The following is a 17,756-nucleotide window of genomic DNA, read 5'->3' on the forward strand; positions in this document are numbered from 1 at the left end:
CTGTGTCAATAGCAGCAAGCAGGTTGAGGACTTTCAGGAATAGGTTAACCTTGTTAGAAAGACAGACATTGTCATTAGTGACTTTGATAAGGTCAGTTTTAGCACTATGGCAGTAACAAAATCAGATTGTTGATATTCAAGAGTTCTGGGTAAGTTGGGCACAAATTTGGGAGGCAAACACGCATTCAAGTACTTTGGAGAAGAAAGAGTTGGAGATGGGGTAGTAATCTAAGATAGCAGTTTTTTTTTCACAGAGGGGTAATGATTTCAAAGGAAAATAGGCAATGGCTGAGGAAGGGGAACCATTAACTATCTACTACTTTGTAATCCATGAAGGAGAGTTGGATGGTCAGCAGTTTTGTGAGAATGACATTAGGAATGAAAATTGGGCCTAAAAAGCAAGATGAGCTTGAAAAGGTCTTGAGGGGATATAGGAAAGAAACTAAAGAGAGTTGACAGTTCAGGGCTCTGCTCAACCTAGTAGTGAAAGGGAGGGATGCAGCAGAGGACATTGACTGCATGTTTATAAACCTGTAGACAAATGTCAATATATAATTAAAATAGCAAAATATGGTTCAGAATATCAAGTATTACAAAAGCTCAATAATTCCTGTAACTTGTGTAAATTCATCACATATTTAATGATTTATTGCAAATTGATAAAAGATCTGAGTCATCTTACATGCCTCTTAAGGAAAGTGAACCATACCTGGATTTGATAATGTATGATGAATGTGAAGCTTTATGAGCAAACAGAGTGAAAAGGCAGGCACGGTAGTGTAGCGGTTAGTGTAATGCTATTACAGCGCCAGCGACCCAGGTTCAATTCCGGCTGCTGTCTGTAAGGAGTTTGTATGTTCTGCCCATGACTGCGTGGGTTTCCTCCTGCTTTTCTGGCTTCCTCCCACACTCTAAAGATGTATGGTTTAGGAAGTTGTGGGCATGCTTTGTTGGCGCCAGAAGTGTGGCAACACTTATGGGCTGCCACCAGAACACTCTACGCAAAAGATGCATTTCACTGTGTTTCAATGTACATGTGACTGATAAAGATATCTTATCTCTTAAGAAATGTTTTAAGAGATGATTACACTACTAATTCTTCATAGAAGTTTTCTTTGTATATCTTACAACTTTTTGAATCATTTCTATAAAGTTAGCATTCATGATGAATCAGCAGTTACCCCATTTTGGAACAGTTGAATATCACATCAGGGCCAGTCATTTATTGTAATTAAACAAGTCAAATTGCAATTTTATTAAAGGATTTTATTTCAGAGCTTTTGCTGGTGTTCTGGGAAATGAGCTTTATGACAGCAATATTTTGTAAAATCACTAACCTGACTACTTTTATTTTCTTCCCTGACCAGTTTTAAATCTGAAACAAATAAATAGCAAGATTAGTTCATTGATGGCAGTGTCAGAGTTATTTTTCTGATATTTAGCAGGAGTACAGTTTAGCTGTACTGCTTAGAAATTCACTTCGAGAGCTCTGTTTTTTTTTTGCAGTGCCATGCAATTAAAGATTGATTTAATCTGTGGCAGCAATTTCCAGGCTAATTTGTGAAATTCAGCAGAGCACCTTCTGTCATGAGTTACCTTTGCAACTCCAACATGACTTCCATGGCAGGCGTACAAGGGAGGACATAAATACCCTGCAGAATACTCATCTTGGTGCATTGCTGGGGAACTTAGATCATGTTGTCCAAGGGGAACTCATCATAGGGCACTCCTGGTTCATCAAAATTTTTATCCTGCAGTACTGACCTGAGAGTTTGCAACTACGTAAAATATTTACCTTAATCCTTAATTTTTCAACCTCCTCACACCTTTACTGTACCAGTGGGATATTTTTGATTGACAGTGAAGTACAACAATAGTTGTTTGAAATGGAAGTTGTATATGCCATTTGGGTTGCTGTTTAAAAATCACGTACCTTACTATATGGGGAAGGAGAACATCCCTTATGTGACAGTAGTTGTGCACGACCTACTAAATGATAACTGAAAATTATGAAATTCCTATTTCACTTGTAATAAAATTCCTATTTCACTTGTAAATAAATTGAGCATTTGTTGATTTTCTTTGCCAGTTGTACAGCTAGGTATCAAATTGAAAATCTGGCCTCATATTACTTGTACTTTGATGCAAAAATTGGAAGAATTCCATTTTACCTTCATTCTAAACATTTGATCTGTAAATATTTTTCCTGACCATATTGGTGATGCTATAAAAGAAAAAGACTAATGGGGATGAATCACTCGCTAAATGATAGTTAATTTTAGTTTTTCTTCATACAAGTCGACTACAAAATTGGGCATACTTAATGAAATGGAATATTTTAGTTGTTTTATAAGGATAAAAAATCCTTTCAGAAGGCATGCTCACATCATTAATACTTCACTTTAGATACTCTTTATTAAATTTTAAGTGTTAATTATATGCAGATTTTTATACATTAAAGACAGATTTAATTAGTTCCTGGGTTGAAATTTTTGTTCCTTAAGGGAAGATTAACTAGAATGGAAGGTATTCTTTGATGTGTGAAGGAGTAGGAGGTATTCTCTTTGAAACAAACAAAATTGTCAACGAATTTGACAGCACAAATGAGAAGAGGCTGTTTCTGATGGCTGCGGAATTGAGAACTAGGATTCATAGTCGTAGGATAAGGGATCAGCCATTTAGTTTTGAAGTAGGGGCAAATTTCTTCAACCAGAGGCTTGTGAATTTTTGGGATTCTCCACTTCAGTCAATGGTCAATTAATGCCACCGGCAGAATTTTAGTTACTCAGGGAATCAAGGAATATCAGGAAAGTGGAAGCAAGGTGAAAAGTTAGCTGGATCATATTGATTAATGAAACAGGTTGAAGGAATGTATGGTTTCCATTCTGTTCATATTTGAATGTTTTTATCATAAGGAAGCTGTTAAAATATTGGCATAATTTTACAGTGAGTAGAGGAATGATCCAGTACACTTACACTTGCTCAAGGTTTTGATAGAGCTTTTGAACAGAATATGTGATAATTTGGAAATAATTTTCAGTGTGCCAGACTCCACAAGATGTACAGTGGTGTTCAGGATAAACATTGGTCTACCTCCTTAACCTGTCTGATTGAAGAATTTTTACTGAAGCAGGAGATGTAAATCCATATAACTTACAGAATAGGATAATTCAAAAAAGGGAAGTTAATGGCAAATACTGAGAGCTCAGTAATACCAAAACACTGGGAAAGCACAGGAAGATAAAAGGTTAAAATTAAAATTGAAAATGGGAAGGCAAAGAGAGTGCATAGTGGGAAAGAAAAGCCAAATATGTTTTATTAAATATTTTCTTCTTTAGGCAATCCCTCAGGATTGAGGATGTCCTACTTCCACTCCAGTTTTGTGGAACTCTTCCACAGATAGGACAGGTGTGGAGGCCAGCAGGGTGGGCAGTTTAGGAGATGGTCTGCTGCTTCTGCCATTTACACAGAGCCTCTGTGGGCTCCTGATGCATGGCCTCAACATACTAAATACCATCCTGAAAGCTCTTTCTCCACTTTGAACTGTCAAGGGCCAGAGATTCCAGAAGCTGTCATGGGCCTGAGATTCCATGAAGGCAGTGGAGATGTTGCATTTCTTCAAGAAGGCTTTGAGCACAACCTTGATTAATTTTCTCTGTTTGCTTGCTAATCTGATCCTATGACAATGCTCAAAATATGAGTGTCCATTCCAGGAGTCCGGTGTCAGTATGCAGGCAACACGGCCTGCTCAACAAAGCTGACTGAATGTAATTGGATCCTCAGTAGTACGGACATTGGCCTGGGTGAAGACACTGACATTAGTTCACTTGTCCTTCCAGTGAAATTCGAGGATTTTCTGGAGGCAATATTCATGGATTTTTCTTCAGAGCCTTGAGGTACCTGCTGTAAGTAGCCCACGTATCAGAAGCATAAAACCTGCTGAATCTGAGGTCTTGATCTTCAATTGACAAAAGGCTGTGCTGGTGTGCAGAAGGAGGTAGTGGGTTTGATCACTGATGTTTGCCATCGCCAGTAGCTGGCTCCCAAGATATGGGATGTGGAGCACATTTTCTTAGATTTTGCTATAAACCTTTATTATTAGAGAGCAGCCAGGACAGGTAGAAGATGTCTGTCTTGCAGAGTTGAATGTGAGGCCCATCCTCTTGAAAACTTAAGTGAGGGCATCAAGGTTGGCTAGGAGCTTGGCCTCTGAGCATGGGCAAATGCTCGCATCAGTCTTCACTGAGAATGGTTTTGTGGTAGACCCCTCCATTAATATTACAGCTTACATGTCATCATGGAACAAGTATTAGATGGTGAGGGGCAACCAGATTTGAGAAGGGTGTTCTGCAGTCCCTTCTCCTTGGTGAAATGAAAGGCTTTAGTGAAGTCAAAGAAGTTTACTCTATGGTGACCAATGCATATACCCCAACCCTTGAAGCTTCTGGTGAGACCAAGGAGAACTTCTACTCCAACCGTGAAAAAAATCCTAGTCTACATCCAAAGGGAGACAAACTGATCCTTCTGGGCAACTGCAATGCCAGGTGAGAAGGATCACAATCCTGTGACAAGGCATGAGTAGAGAGGAAGGAGTTGGGAAAGATAACTCTCGCAGGGTCCTTCTGGTGACAAAATGATTGGAGCACCGCATCATCATAACAAACACCCTATTTCTTCAGAGAGACCAGTGCAAGACATCAAGACTTCGGCACTTGCTAGATTGTACCATCGCTCAAGCAAGGAACCACAAAGATGTCTGCATCATCCTGCCCTACAGGTGCCAGCATTAACAGAAACATTGCAGCAAAAGAATCGATATCACAGCTAGCTCTTCTCAGACAGCACCTGACAAACAACCTGTTAACTCCCAGCCCACAGGAGCCACAAAGTGTCCACAGTGTATGGCCTGACCCAAAGTGTCTTGTAATTGTGAAGTGTATAGGAGGGCAGGGCTTCTCTAACAAGAAGAAATGGGACTGGTTTGGTCAACGTGACCAAGACACTGAGGAGCTTACTGCTTCCATCCCACAGCAGGCTCTTTGGTCCAGCCTTGTTGTCACTTCTGACCAACAACAAGTCAAAAAGACCTTACACCAACTCAAAAGCAGGGCCCTTAGAACAGACAGAATCCATGCCGAAATTCTAAAATTGATGAAGAACTCAATTCCATTACTTCATCACCCACATTTGGGAATGGGAGGAAATTCTAGTGGACCTCAGAGATGCTGTATCCTGATGATCTCCAAGAGAGGAAGTAAGTTCAACTGCGGCCTAACACATGGAAAATCATCACCAGCGTCTCCTCAGCCACCTCCTCCAAGTGGCTGAAGAGCTACATCTTGAATCGCCATGTGAATTCAGTCTATCTGGAGGCTCAGTGTCCATGATTTTACCATGCCACAACTCTAAGAAAATGTAGGGAGCAGCATCAACCACTACAATGAATACATTAGGATAGGACTGTTAGAGACTGAAAACAAAGCTTATGTATTGAGATGAAAAGCACAGCTTTAGTCTTAATTGAATACTCTGCATTCTGCCTTTGGAAATGTGGGGTATAATATAGACATAGTAGTTAAGGAGTATGAAAGGAGTTAAGGGGTATGAAATATTAGAAATGGTGACCATAAAGAGAGAGGGTCTTTAGAAGTAGGTAAATTGGCAGGCATGGAGAAAATGTCTTGTAGTTTGTTGAGAGGAGCAAGGGAGAAAATGGAGGTGGTCCTGGCTATTTATTTTCCAAATCTCTGGCCATAGATTGAGACCAGAGGTCTGTAAGGCTTTTACAAGGGTACCTTTCTTTAAAAAGGGAAAAATAGATAGACTAAGTAATTATAAGCCAATCAGCCCAGCAATGCTGATGGGCAAATTATTGGAAGCGTTCTGAGGGATACTATAAATTATCACTTAGAAAGGCACAGATTAATCAAGCATTTGTCGGGGGAAGGTTGATTCTGATTGAATTTTTTATTAAGTTAACAAGGAGTATTGACAAATGTCGTACATGGATTTTAGCAAATTGTTTGACAAGGTCCCAAATGGCAGTCTGATCAGAAAACTAAAAGCTAATGAGATCCAAGGGAAAATGGAACGTTGAATCTAACACCTGTAATTTCCAGCATCTGCATTTTTTTTTGATTTTCAAGTTGGATCTAGATTTCACTCAGCATCAGGAGGCAGAGTAGATGACTGAGGAGTATTTTAGTGACTGGAAGTCCACTTGCATTGGGATTTGGCAAGGCTCAGATCAAGGACTCTTTTATTGGTATATGTCAATTCAGCCTGAAATCTAAGGGGGCAGGATAAAGAAGTTTGCAGATTGGTCATGTGATTGACAATGACTGAGAAAGCAGTAGACCACAGGAAGGCACTGCTCAGATAAAGACAGATGGAATTGTGTTTGGAGAACTGCAAATTAATGGATCTGAAAAGGACACATCAATGCAAGTGATTAGTACAAGTGCAGGATATCCAGAAGTGACCCAAATCCCCAAAGGTAGCAAAACAGGTAGAAAAGATTTACCAGGATGTTGCCTGGACTTGGGAGCCTGAGTTACAAGGAGAGGTTGCGTTGACTAGGACTTTATTCCCTGGAATGTAGGAGATTGAGGGGTGACCTGATAGAGGTATATAAGATCATGAGGGGCATAGGGTGAAAACACACAGTCTTATTCCCAGGGAAGAGTTGCTGAAAGGTTGCTGGGCATAGGTTTAAAATCAGAGGCAAGAGATTTAAAAGGAACATCGGGGCAGCTTCATCACGTAAAGAGTGGTGCATATTTGGAATGACCTGCCAGAAATAGTGGTTGAGGCAGGCACATTAGCAACATTTAAAAGCCATCTAGATAAGTACATGGATAATAGAGGTTTAGAGGGCTATGGGCCAAATGTGGGCAGATGGGACTAGCTCACTGGGCAACACAGTCAGCATGGACAAGTTGGGCCGAAGGGCTTGTTTCTGTGCTATATGACTATGACTCTAAATGATGGTTAAGAAGATAAATGGGCCCTGTCTTCATTGGTTAGTGCATAGAATATCAGAGCAGGGAAGTCATGTTTGAAACATTTAAAGAGTATTATATAATTCTAGTCATACTATAGTCCCACATCTTTTCAACGGAACCAAGGTGACAGAAATCTTGCACTATGCAAACAGAGCATGCTTTTACACGTGTGTGTTTGTAAGGCTAGCTCCAAATTCATTATAAACAGGTTCACTAAAACATAACAAAGGTCCTCTACCAATGTGTGCCTGCTGCACAGAACCATCCCACCCCTTAACATTAAAGGTCCATAATAAGACTTTAGAAAATGTGGACCATTTCGCAAGGCTTGGAAACACCTTTCAGCAAAGACAGACATCAGGATTGAAATTCACTGTCACCTTCATTGAGCCAGCATAGCCTTTGCCTATCTGTAGCAATGTTTTTGATCATCAAAATCTCATACCAGCACAAATCTCATGCTCTGCCAGGTGGCAGCAATCCCTACCCTTCTGTATTCTTCTGAGATGTGGACTACAATAGGCACCCAAAGCACAGATGAGATACCATCAAGCAAAATGCTCCAAATCTACTTTCAAGATAAGCAAACCAACATCAACGTCATCTCCAAGACCAATGTACCCAGCTTTGAGACCATAGTTATACTCATTTAGTTTTGACAGGCATCCTGCATTGTTCTCATGTCTGCTGCCATACTCCTGAACTAGTTTATTCCAGGCTGTGTCACAGCAAGAGATTACCAGGTTTCAACCCAACACGTTAACAGTTCCTTTCCCCCCACAGATTCTGCTCGACCCACTGAGTTCCTCCAGCAGATTGTTTGTATTATAAGTTGAACATAATTCTTTGCTTTTCAATTATTCTTTTGTTCTGCTGAGCACCCCCCCTTTTGTGCTGGAAATTTCAATAACTTAGTGATTATCAGACCCTTAACATTTCTCTAGCACTATAATAGACAAGGCTTAACTTTTCTGATAAATTCGGCAGGTATCTATGATATTGCAACAATATTACATATTCACTGTCAAGTTTCAATGAGACTTTTGTGGCAGTGTGAACAATTGGATAGAACTTTCAGATTTATGTAGTTGTGTTTGCATATGCTATTCCTAGTATTTTTGATCCAATTTGATATTTAATGATAAGCAGTGACATCCTTACCATTACTTCTACTGTATAATCTGGGGAAATAGTTCTGCAGATGAAAAGTCATAAAGCCAAAAATCATAAATTATTTTTCATAATTCTGCACTTCATTTATTTGATGTTATTTTATGTTCCTAACTTTCTTTTACTGTCTAATTTACAGTTATGGAACAACTACTTTCACCTGGCTGTTGCTTTTCTCACTCAAGAATCACTTCAGGTGGAGAACTTCTCCAGTGCAAAACGTGCCAAAATAATCAGCAAGTAAGTCCAAGCACATGATAAATAGATTTAAGACACTCGTCTATTTTTTCTGTTTGTGACAAACATGTTTCCACTTACATAATTTCAACAACTGTTTCATGGTAAATTCCTATTATACTCATTAAAGTTTTAAATATAGGCTTGAAAATAATAACCTAAATAACTGAAACAGCAAAATTATTATGAAATTGTGAAAAAGGAAAGTAAAATTACTTCACTGAGAGAAGGGCATCCTCCTTGAAAACTAAACATAAGAACTTCAGAAAATAGGAGCAAGAGTAGGCTACTCGGCCCCTCAAGCCTGCCCATCTTTCAATATAATGATGGTGTGATCTGCCCCAGGCCTCAAGTCCTCTTCTGTCCCTATAGTCCTCTACTTCCTTTTTAAATACTACCAATCATCTCGCCTCCACAACCCTCCAGGCAGTGAATTTCTGGATTTCATCACCCTCTGTAAGAAGTTCCTATGCACCTCCATTTTAAATGACTGCCCCCTAATCTTTTAAGTATGGGACCTTATTCAAGATTGTCCTACTAGTAAAAACATCTTGGCATCTATCCTTTTGTTCCTCCTAAGGATCTTATATGATGGCCATCCCTCATTCTTCCAAACTCCAAATATAGATCTAATTTCTTTAGCCACTCTTGGTAGGACATGACTTCTAGTTGCAAAGATTGCTGAAGCATTTTCCTTTATTATGAGTGTTCCCGGGAGAAGTTTGCTGATGTAGTTCTGAACTATGCCAGTCATTGAGCACTCTCAGCCAAGTTAGATTTTAATAGGGCTGTCACTTCTGTAGCAGTTCAGTTAAAGGGGAGGCTCATTGAGCAAATTCTCACCTGGCTATAACAACCTGATTCAGGCAGGCTTCCTTTTGTTTATTTACATGCATGATCTCCTACAGGTCCCCTATTCCATCCCACCATGGTCCTGACCCCCATTCCCATCAATGAGCTCATGACTCTTGCCTAAACCCATCTATACTGTTGAGGAAAGTGTAGATAAGAAGAGGAATAAAATCCAAAATTACCAGGGGGAAAAAAGCAGGAACTAAAGACTAATGAGTATGGAATGGTTGATTATCAGAAATTGTTGCATTCAGTGTTGAGTATGCAAAGTCCCAGTGTGCCTAGTTAGAAGATGAGGTGTCATTCACTGAACATGAATTGATGTTCATTGGAACAATGCGGGAGACCAAACTCCAAGAAGTCAGAGTGGGAGCTGACAGAGTTCCCATGTCTGGGCTGCCCTTGTCATTTTTAAAGAAGCCACTGTTTGGAAGGAGCTGTTGAAGAAGCCTTCAAGAAGTGCTCTATTGCATCTTGTAGATGACACATAATGTGACACATTGCACCCAATGATGGATGGATCAAATGGTCAAAAGGGTGTAATTTAAATGGACTGTTTCTCTGCTTGGTGTTAGAGCTATGTTTATCTGGGTAAGTAGTGAGTGTTCTATCACATTCCTGATTGTGCTTCATAGATGATGAAAAGGCAAATATAACAGAATAGCTGACCTCTATCCTGAGAGCTATGTTTATGGTTAATGGTGACTCCCAGGCAATGCTGATACATGTTAAAGAGAGGTCTTTCTTCTCTCTTGGAGATAGTCATTACTAACATTAGAGTGGGGTGAATGTTGTTTGCCATTTATCAACTCAAGTCTGAATATTGTGCAAGTCCTCCTGCATGGTGACACACACTGATTCATTATCTTAGGAGTTGTGAATGAAACACCAAAAGCGACCAACAGCAAACGTCCATACCTTTAGCTTATAATAGAAAATGTCACCAATGAAGAAAATGAAGATAGTTCATTTGGATGTTCTGAAGTGGGAGTAAATTGCCTCAATCACAGTCATCTTCCTATGTGTGAGGAATGATTCCACTGGGCTGCGCTGTAATGGAACAGCTTGGCTGCATACACAGTTGGTCGTGAAGCATAATTGCAATTGCCAGATCCCATAGTTATTGCTGTATCTGATGTGCTCAGCTGTTTTCTAGGCATCATTTGATAAGAGTTGAATTGGCTTCTGTGATGGGTGGAACTCCAGTAGAAGGTTGAGATGATCTACAGGGTAAAGATGCTTGTGAAATCTTCAGCCTCTTTCTCTTGCACTCATTTGCTAGGTTTGCTGTTGTTGAGAAAGGGATGTGCATGGAGCTTCCTCCTACAGTTTGTTTTTAATTGTCACTATCATTAAAAGATTGCAGAGCTTGGGTCTAATATGTTGGTTGTGAAATTAGCTCTGTCTGTACTGAAGTTTTGACCAGAGTTGTGTCTACTTTTCAGATTCATGCTATTCCCAGCATGTTCTTCTACACTTCTTACTGAATTTGGTTGATGGCCTGCTTCATTTTAATCGTAGAATGAACAATTTTCCATGCCACAGTACTTATACATTGAAGCACTGTAATTGCTGCTGTTGCTTCACAGATTGGAGGTGCTAGATTTATTCTGAATATATCCCAATTAACAAAGTGTAGTGTTCTCAGTGTGAAAAAGGGACTTCCTATCTACTAAGAGTGTGTGGTGGTCATTCCTAGCAATACTGTGAAAATGAGCTCAATTACTTTTGTCCACTGTGTTAGTGAAAACCACATGTAACAAAACAATGCTGGCAGCTATGTCATTCAGGAATCTCCGGACTGGTAAGTAGAAGTGCCATTGAACTACTCTCGATAAGTGGTGATAAAGGATAATGTAGAACCGCATCCCCTTCAAACTCTGAACCACCACCACTGATACCAGCAACCCCCTCTCGCCCCACTAGTGGTCATTTTGTGCTCTCACTACCTTCAGCATTCCTAATTGCATTCAACATGGAGGATTACTGGTTCATCAGCTCAGAGGGAAATGTAGATAGTGATGTGGAGGAGTTTTCTTGCTCGTGTCAGCAAGCATACAGTTATTTAGTCCAGCACAATGAATGAACACCACAAAAAATGAACTGAAATTTCCAAGCGTGCTGCAGTTTTTAGGAGAGTTATACTAACCAGGATGATTATACTGGAGCAGCATGGCAATTTGCTTCAGTTAGGTATCTGTTGTTCCTCACTACTCTGGTGCTTTTGAAAGGAAAGTGTGTTTTGGATGTAAGTTAAGGCAGGTCCCTGCACTGTCAAAAATTATTTTGTAGTCATGATCTGAACTACCAGGTTAAAGATTTTCAAGACTTAAATTATTTACATTACAGTTTAGTATTCTGGCATTAATTTAGTCTTCTGCCTGCAAAAATAAAGCAAGAAAAGTATTGATACTGCTTTTCATCCTTTGCAAAGACAATATCCATATCTTAGAGAATGCCAGCTTAGTGGCTTGTGTTATTTGCTTCACTTAGTTGTGGCCCTGTGGAAGTCTTTGCCTTGGTAACAGCACTGGCACATAAGCAGAAGTGTTGGTAATTGAAAGACTGGCTGTCAGTCTCAGGCCTTCTACTTATTATTCCTCAATAGTAGGCAGTATGCCTCCCTGCCTGAAGATTTGAGCAGTTTATAAATATCAAAATTAGAATTGCCTCTTTTTTGATAGCCAACAATGTATGTAAATAATAGGAGTCAACTTTACCATGCTCCTTTTCTGCAGTTGTTAGCCCCCTCTGACCTTGAAGGGCTCACAAGCCAGGAAGCAAAACCAGCTCTATGCTCAGCTGTTGTCTCAAGGCAAGTGTAACTCCCATCCCATTTCAATGATAGGTTGAGTAAGAGGGAAGAAATCAGACATAGTATGAGGGCATGCACTTAGATAAGTGGAATCTAAAGACAGGTTATTATCTAAATGGAAAAAGGTTGCACATGAGTGAAAAACAGGGATCTAGGTATTCTTGAGTCTGAATTGCAAAATGTTACAGGGAGGTGCAGCAGGTGGTTTGGAAGGCAAATGGCATATTGCCCTTTATTGCAAGGGGGATGGATATAGTTCATTCTGGAATAAAATCATTTTCATATAGGTAGCACTGAAAATAAAACAGTTATTTGTGATAAAAATTTCTATACTCACATCTTTATCTATTTAACTTTCCAGAAGGGGCACCAAATAAACAAATATTAACATTCTGCCAAAACAGTAAGGTTGAGTAGCCACATCAGTATCACTAAGTGTAATCTGAGGAAGAGATTAGCTTCAATTAAAATCAACTATGCTATAATTAGAGACATAAGAGACTGCAGATGCTGGAATCTGGAGCAACAATCTGCTGGAGGAACTCAGCGGGCCAAGCAGCACCTGTGGGCGAATTATTGACATTTCGGGTCAAGACCCTGCATCAAGACTAAGAGTGGAGAGGGGAGATAGCCAGTATAGAGTGGAGAGGGAGAGTGGTAACACGGGCCAGAGGTAGTTGGTGTACTGCGGAGGCGTAAAAGACAATGGGCAGATCGAGCCAGGTAGGGGAGGGGAAGAGGTGGATTTGGGAGACAGAGGCAGGTGGGACAGAGGTGTAGGCAGAGACAGCTAGGAGGGTGACAACAGGAACACAAAGTCAACCGGTTTTGGAATCTGATAAGGAAGGAAGATGATAATGGGAATAATTAGGGGAGATGTGAAGGGCAGATGGGGCCAACCAGATGGAGGTGTGGGGTGCCAGTGGGTGTAATGTGTGGGTAGTAGGTAGATGGAACCAGGAGATGGACGGTGATGAAAATGGGTGATGGGGCTTTGGAGGGGGAGTATGGAAACGGGGGACAAAAATGGGGGGAACAAGAGGAGGGTCGGAAGGGGGTGTTGGGGGAGAAATAAACTGGAGGTGAGAGTTACCTGAGATTGAAAAGTTCAGTGTTCATATCGAGTTGCAGACTGCACAGGTAGAAAATGAGGTGTTGTCCTCTAGTTTGTGTTGGACCTTACCTTGGCACTGGAGAAGGCTGAGAATTGACAGAAAGGAGTTGGTGTCAGAACGGGAAGAGGAATTGAAATGGCTCTGCAAATTGGTCACTTAGTCTGCCCTTGGTCTTGCCGATCTAGAGGAGACCATGTCAGGAGCACCAAATGCTGTGCACGTAAATCTTTGTCTCACCTGGAAGGGCTGTTTAGATCCCTGGATGGTGGTGAGGGAGGAGATGTAAGGACAAGTGTTGCACCTATGGCTGCAGGGGAAAGTGACAGAGGTCAGGGAGGGGTGGGTGGAAGGGATGAATGGACCAGGGAGTCATGGAGGGAGTAGTTTCTGCAGAAGGTAGGAAGGGGTGGGGTGGAATCTCGTTGCAGCTGGCAGAAATGTTGAAGGATGATGTGCTGGATGTGGAGGCTAGTAGAGTGGAAGGTGAGGACAAGGGGAACTCTAGGGAGATGGGGTGGGATGCTACAATTAATTTATTTTACAAGTAAGATGCAACAGAAAATTCTCAAATTTTATACAGTACCGCAGTTATTTGGGGTCAAATGAAGAAAGATGTTTTTAATAATTATGTATTATGTTCAGAAAACAATGAACCTTGATGTATCAGTTGGTTGCCAATTATAGCTCATGCAGCCTTTGTGGCACAACACTCTCATGGACGTGAACCTCTTCATCTGCAAAGTGTTAATGCCCTTTGGGTTTGTACCATAACAAAATCCATTTTTAATCCATTAGAAGTTGTCAGGCAAGGAAAGTAGATATTCTTCTAAGCTTAATGAAACATCATCTGTGTGCCAGCATGAATGAAGAGTACAATGGTTCATCAGTGAACAGCATAGCATAAGACGACAGCTGTCAACATATATACAAAAAAATTAGGTCAACAGACATGAAATTTGTTTAATCAGCTTCCATAGTTTCCTGCCCAGTCAAATCATTTGCTATATAAATCTACTGAACTTTGTCTTTTGATTAAATTGCGTTATATCTTGAAAGCTATTTCCTTATTAAGAAAAAGAGGAGGCCCAAGCAGTTTTTTCTGTTAGAATCTATTGCATATTGTATGTAAATGAAATAACAGCATGTATTTAATGCCTTTGATTCCTTCATGTATGAAATGTCATGTAGAAGAAAACAATCTATCATTCACTACCTGCAATACCTTTGTTTTCTCTTTCTGTTTTACTGAAATGAAACCAACAAGAAATTGGTGAATTAAATTATAGTGACAAAATTGGATTGTTCCACCCCACTTCCAAATTTTAGTGAATTTCAGTTGGAAAGGAACAATTGGCGTTATGCTTCCAGTGTAAGGAGAGGAAAATCAGACATGCTCGCATCATGTGCTGAAAATAGAAAACAACTGAGAACATGATTGATCTAGTTTATAATGCATAGTGAAATACTTGCTGACATTCTGTTGATAATTTTAATTCAGGTGAGTGGCAAAAATAAGTCTAACTGTAAATACGTCAAGCTCAATCTGGTTCACCAGTGCATGGGAATTGTAGGATACAGACTAGAAAAGTATAGTTCTGCAGATGCCAGAAATCTGAAATAAAACAAAAATTGCTGGGGATACTCAGCAGAGTCAGGAGACATCTGTGGAGATAGAAACACAGTTAACATTTCAGATAGATGACTTTTCATCAAAACAGACTCTTTTACCTCCCTTGACCCTCCTTAGTTCATTTTCACTTGAAACTGTCAATGGCATCATTCCAGTGGATGGGAGTCACAATGACAGCAGTAGGTTGCATCCAGGAAATGGTTCTAGCAAGTAAAATGAATTCCAATGTGATTATTCAAAGTACGGGGCAAAGGAGCCTTCAAGGATTCTTTGCTCCTGCTTCTCCTTATCCTCCACCCTGAGAAGCAACTTGTTTTTCTTTTTAAAAAAAAGTCCTTCTGGACAGAGCCTACTGATGCTCCATACTAGATGTTCCTTGTGAGGTTGCAGCATTTGGTGATCTAACTGCCACATGAAAATGTAGATGGAGTCTGAATGATTCCATGAGAAACCCCTGGGGCCAAGCATTCATAATATGCCTGTTGATATTGTTATAGTTGTCTTTTCAATTGGCTACAGTGAGTGCCATTTTATCCAAATGCAAGTTTTCCTCCCAGCCCCCTGCCTTGCTATCCTTGCAGCTGCCTTCCATGTTTATGCATCATCAGGTGGTCATGGCAGTGGCATGACAATCAAATGCATATGCTGGAAATCTGAAATTAAAACAAAATGTGTTGAAAATACTCACCAGGCCAAGTAAGTTCCATGGAAAGAGAAATAGAATTAATGTTTCAGGTTGAAATTCTGATGTAGGGACTTCAACCTGAAATGTTCTGTTTTCTTTCCACAGATGCTGAGTGTTTTCATCATTTTCTTATTTCACTGTAGTGAACTGATAGGTGACTATTTCCACCGTTGGAACTATCTAAACAGGAGCCAGTGTTTTCAGAAGAAAGATTGAAAAACAGTGATACCTTTAAAAATAATGATACCTTAAAAAAATGAAAACATGTTGCAAGACCTGTCTTTGACCATGAAAAGTGCAGAACAAATTATCAATTTCATTTTTACTGTAGACAACTACATAAAGACATGACAACATATATATCAGGAAACTAAATATTGCTGTCATTGTGTTTAGCAATTATTATAATTTTAAATTTTTATAATTTTTAAGTCAAGGTTACAGTTCTTCAAAGAATTTCAGATATTTCTTGTGTTTATGCAATTTTTGAGATGCTTCAAATTACTGACCACTCTGTGCTATAGTTATGCTATGTGATGCTGCCTCACTCTATGTTTGTGTAAAAATAAGGTTTTATGTAGAAACTTACTAGTAGATTCATTTAGATATTTCGATATTTTGCTTGTTGTAACAGTTAATGCTAAATAAGGATGTTTCATTGCTATGTCTCCAATAACAAGTTGCTTAAAATCTTTGCTTGTGCATCTGTGGTACATGCTGTATAATGTAGTATGATAACCATGAATGGTCTTCACTCTGCATGCTTCTTTGCCAGTGAACAATCAATCCTTAGGAGATCACTGGGGTAAATTAAACAGTGTGTTCACCTTCATTCAGTCCAGTTCTTAATTGGCTTTCACTGCTTCCTCTTATCAGCTTTTTTTTAATCTATTTATCACGTGGGGTTGAGGTTAAGTTTTGATTGGCTTGAGTAGTGGTGAATGTGAAGCTTCTGTTACTCTGCGCATCTGTGAAATACCAAGTTACAGTAGAGAAATAATATTTTTACATTTGCCCTTGGGGGTCATTCATTACCTGAAAGTAAAGGATAGGAAAAATGGACAGAAACTCTTTTCAATATGTCCCTTTCATATTACTGGAGAGTTCCAGAATTATCTAGAGGATTCTGGGAGGGAAGAAATGACAAATTTTCAGGTGTAATTCTAATGCGAAGGTGCCATTGGATAGGAAATATGGAAACTTCTGAACCTGGAGAGGCATTAGGTGCTGCTGTTGCACAGTCCCATGCGAGAATGCAACCAAAAATTTGGATCTCTGTTATATAGAATATTACTTGTCAACCCTTATGTATTCTCAGTTACAGTTGCACGAGCAATGCAGTATTTTAACAAAATTTGGAAATGCTGACAGTGGTTGTAATGCACAAGTAGAATACTGTTGAGTAGATGGAGGTATAACTTTGTGCCTATCTATTCAAAAATCTACAATGAGCATTATTTTCTGGCCTTCATTTACCAATGGATATTTTAATAGTAATGAGCTGATAGAAAAGTTGTTCCTATTAATAATGCAAAGATAATTTATATTGATGTACATATATGTTATCAGTGTGTGGAAAGACGTTTTGATGTACCAGGTCAAATGGGAAATAATTCTAGAGCAAGAAAGGATGGTGGGTGTCAATTTGCGTAATTGGTAGCAGGAACACTCAATGGTATACAGAAGGCACCTTTAATAACATAGGAAAACGTCTGAAGCTGCTTCCCAGAACTTTTATGACGTGTTTTAGTGAAGGAAAGATGCACAGAGTGGTTTAGGGAAAAAATTTCAGTGGTGGAATGCTAAAAATCAGGATTATGAGGAGACCAGAACTGGAATTATGCAGTGGTCACAGAAGCTTGTAAGGATGGAAGAGATCGCAAAGATGAGCAGAAATGAAGCTGTGGAATGAGCTGAAAGCAAGAATGAGAATTTTAGAACTGTGGCATTAATTGACTGAGAACCAACATGGGTGAGCAGGTAGAAGGGGTGAATGAGCAGAACCTGGTATGAGTTGGGACACCAGCAAAAGAAATTTGGATGAAACTGGAGAGGTTAGGATTTGGGAGGCCACCAAGAGTTGTGTTGGAATAAAGATCTAGAGATAACAATGCTTAAAGTAATTAAGGTAATCAAAAGAGAAAGTATTAAGAGGTTTAGCATCTTTGGGGAAAAAAGATAAATTGCCAGTCATGAATGAAATACATTCCAGATGTATAAGAAGCAAAGGAAGAAATTACATAGACTC

The 17,756-nt window shown here is 39.6% G+C and overlaps 1 protein-coding gene across 1 annotated transcript in view; it reads left to right on the forward strand.

The window, feature by feature from the left end:
• dock1 (dedicator of cytokinesis 1) overlaps positions 1-17,756 on the forward strand; it is a 432,222-nt gene that overhangs the window by 305,733 nt on the left and 108,733 nt on the right. The window contains exon 31 of the mRNA XM_052026984.1: positions 8,314-8,414. Coding sequence (XP_051882944.1) covers positions 8,314-8,414 — 101 coding nt within the window. The remainder of the gene's footprint in view (positions 1-8,313; positions 8,415-17,756) is intronic.

Source organism: Pristis pectinata, chromosome 12 (genome assembly GCF_009764475.1).
Source record: "Pristis pectinata isolate sPriPec2 chromosome 12, sPriPec2.1.pri, whole genome shotgun sequence".
NCBI classification, from domain to species: domain Eukaryota; kingdom Metazoa; phylum Chordata; class Chondrichthyes; order Rhinopristiformes; family Pristidae; genus Pristis; species Pristis pectinata.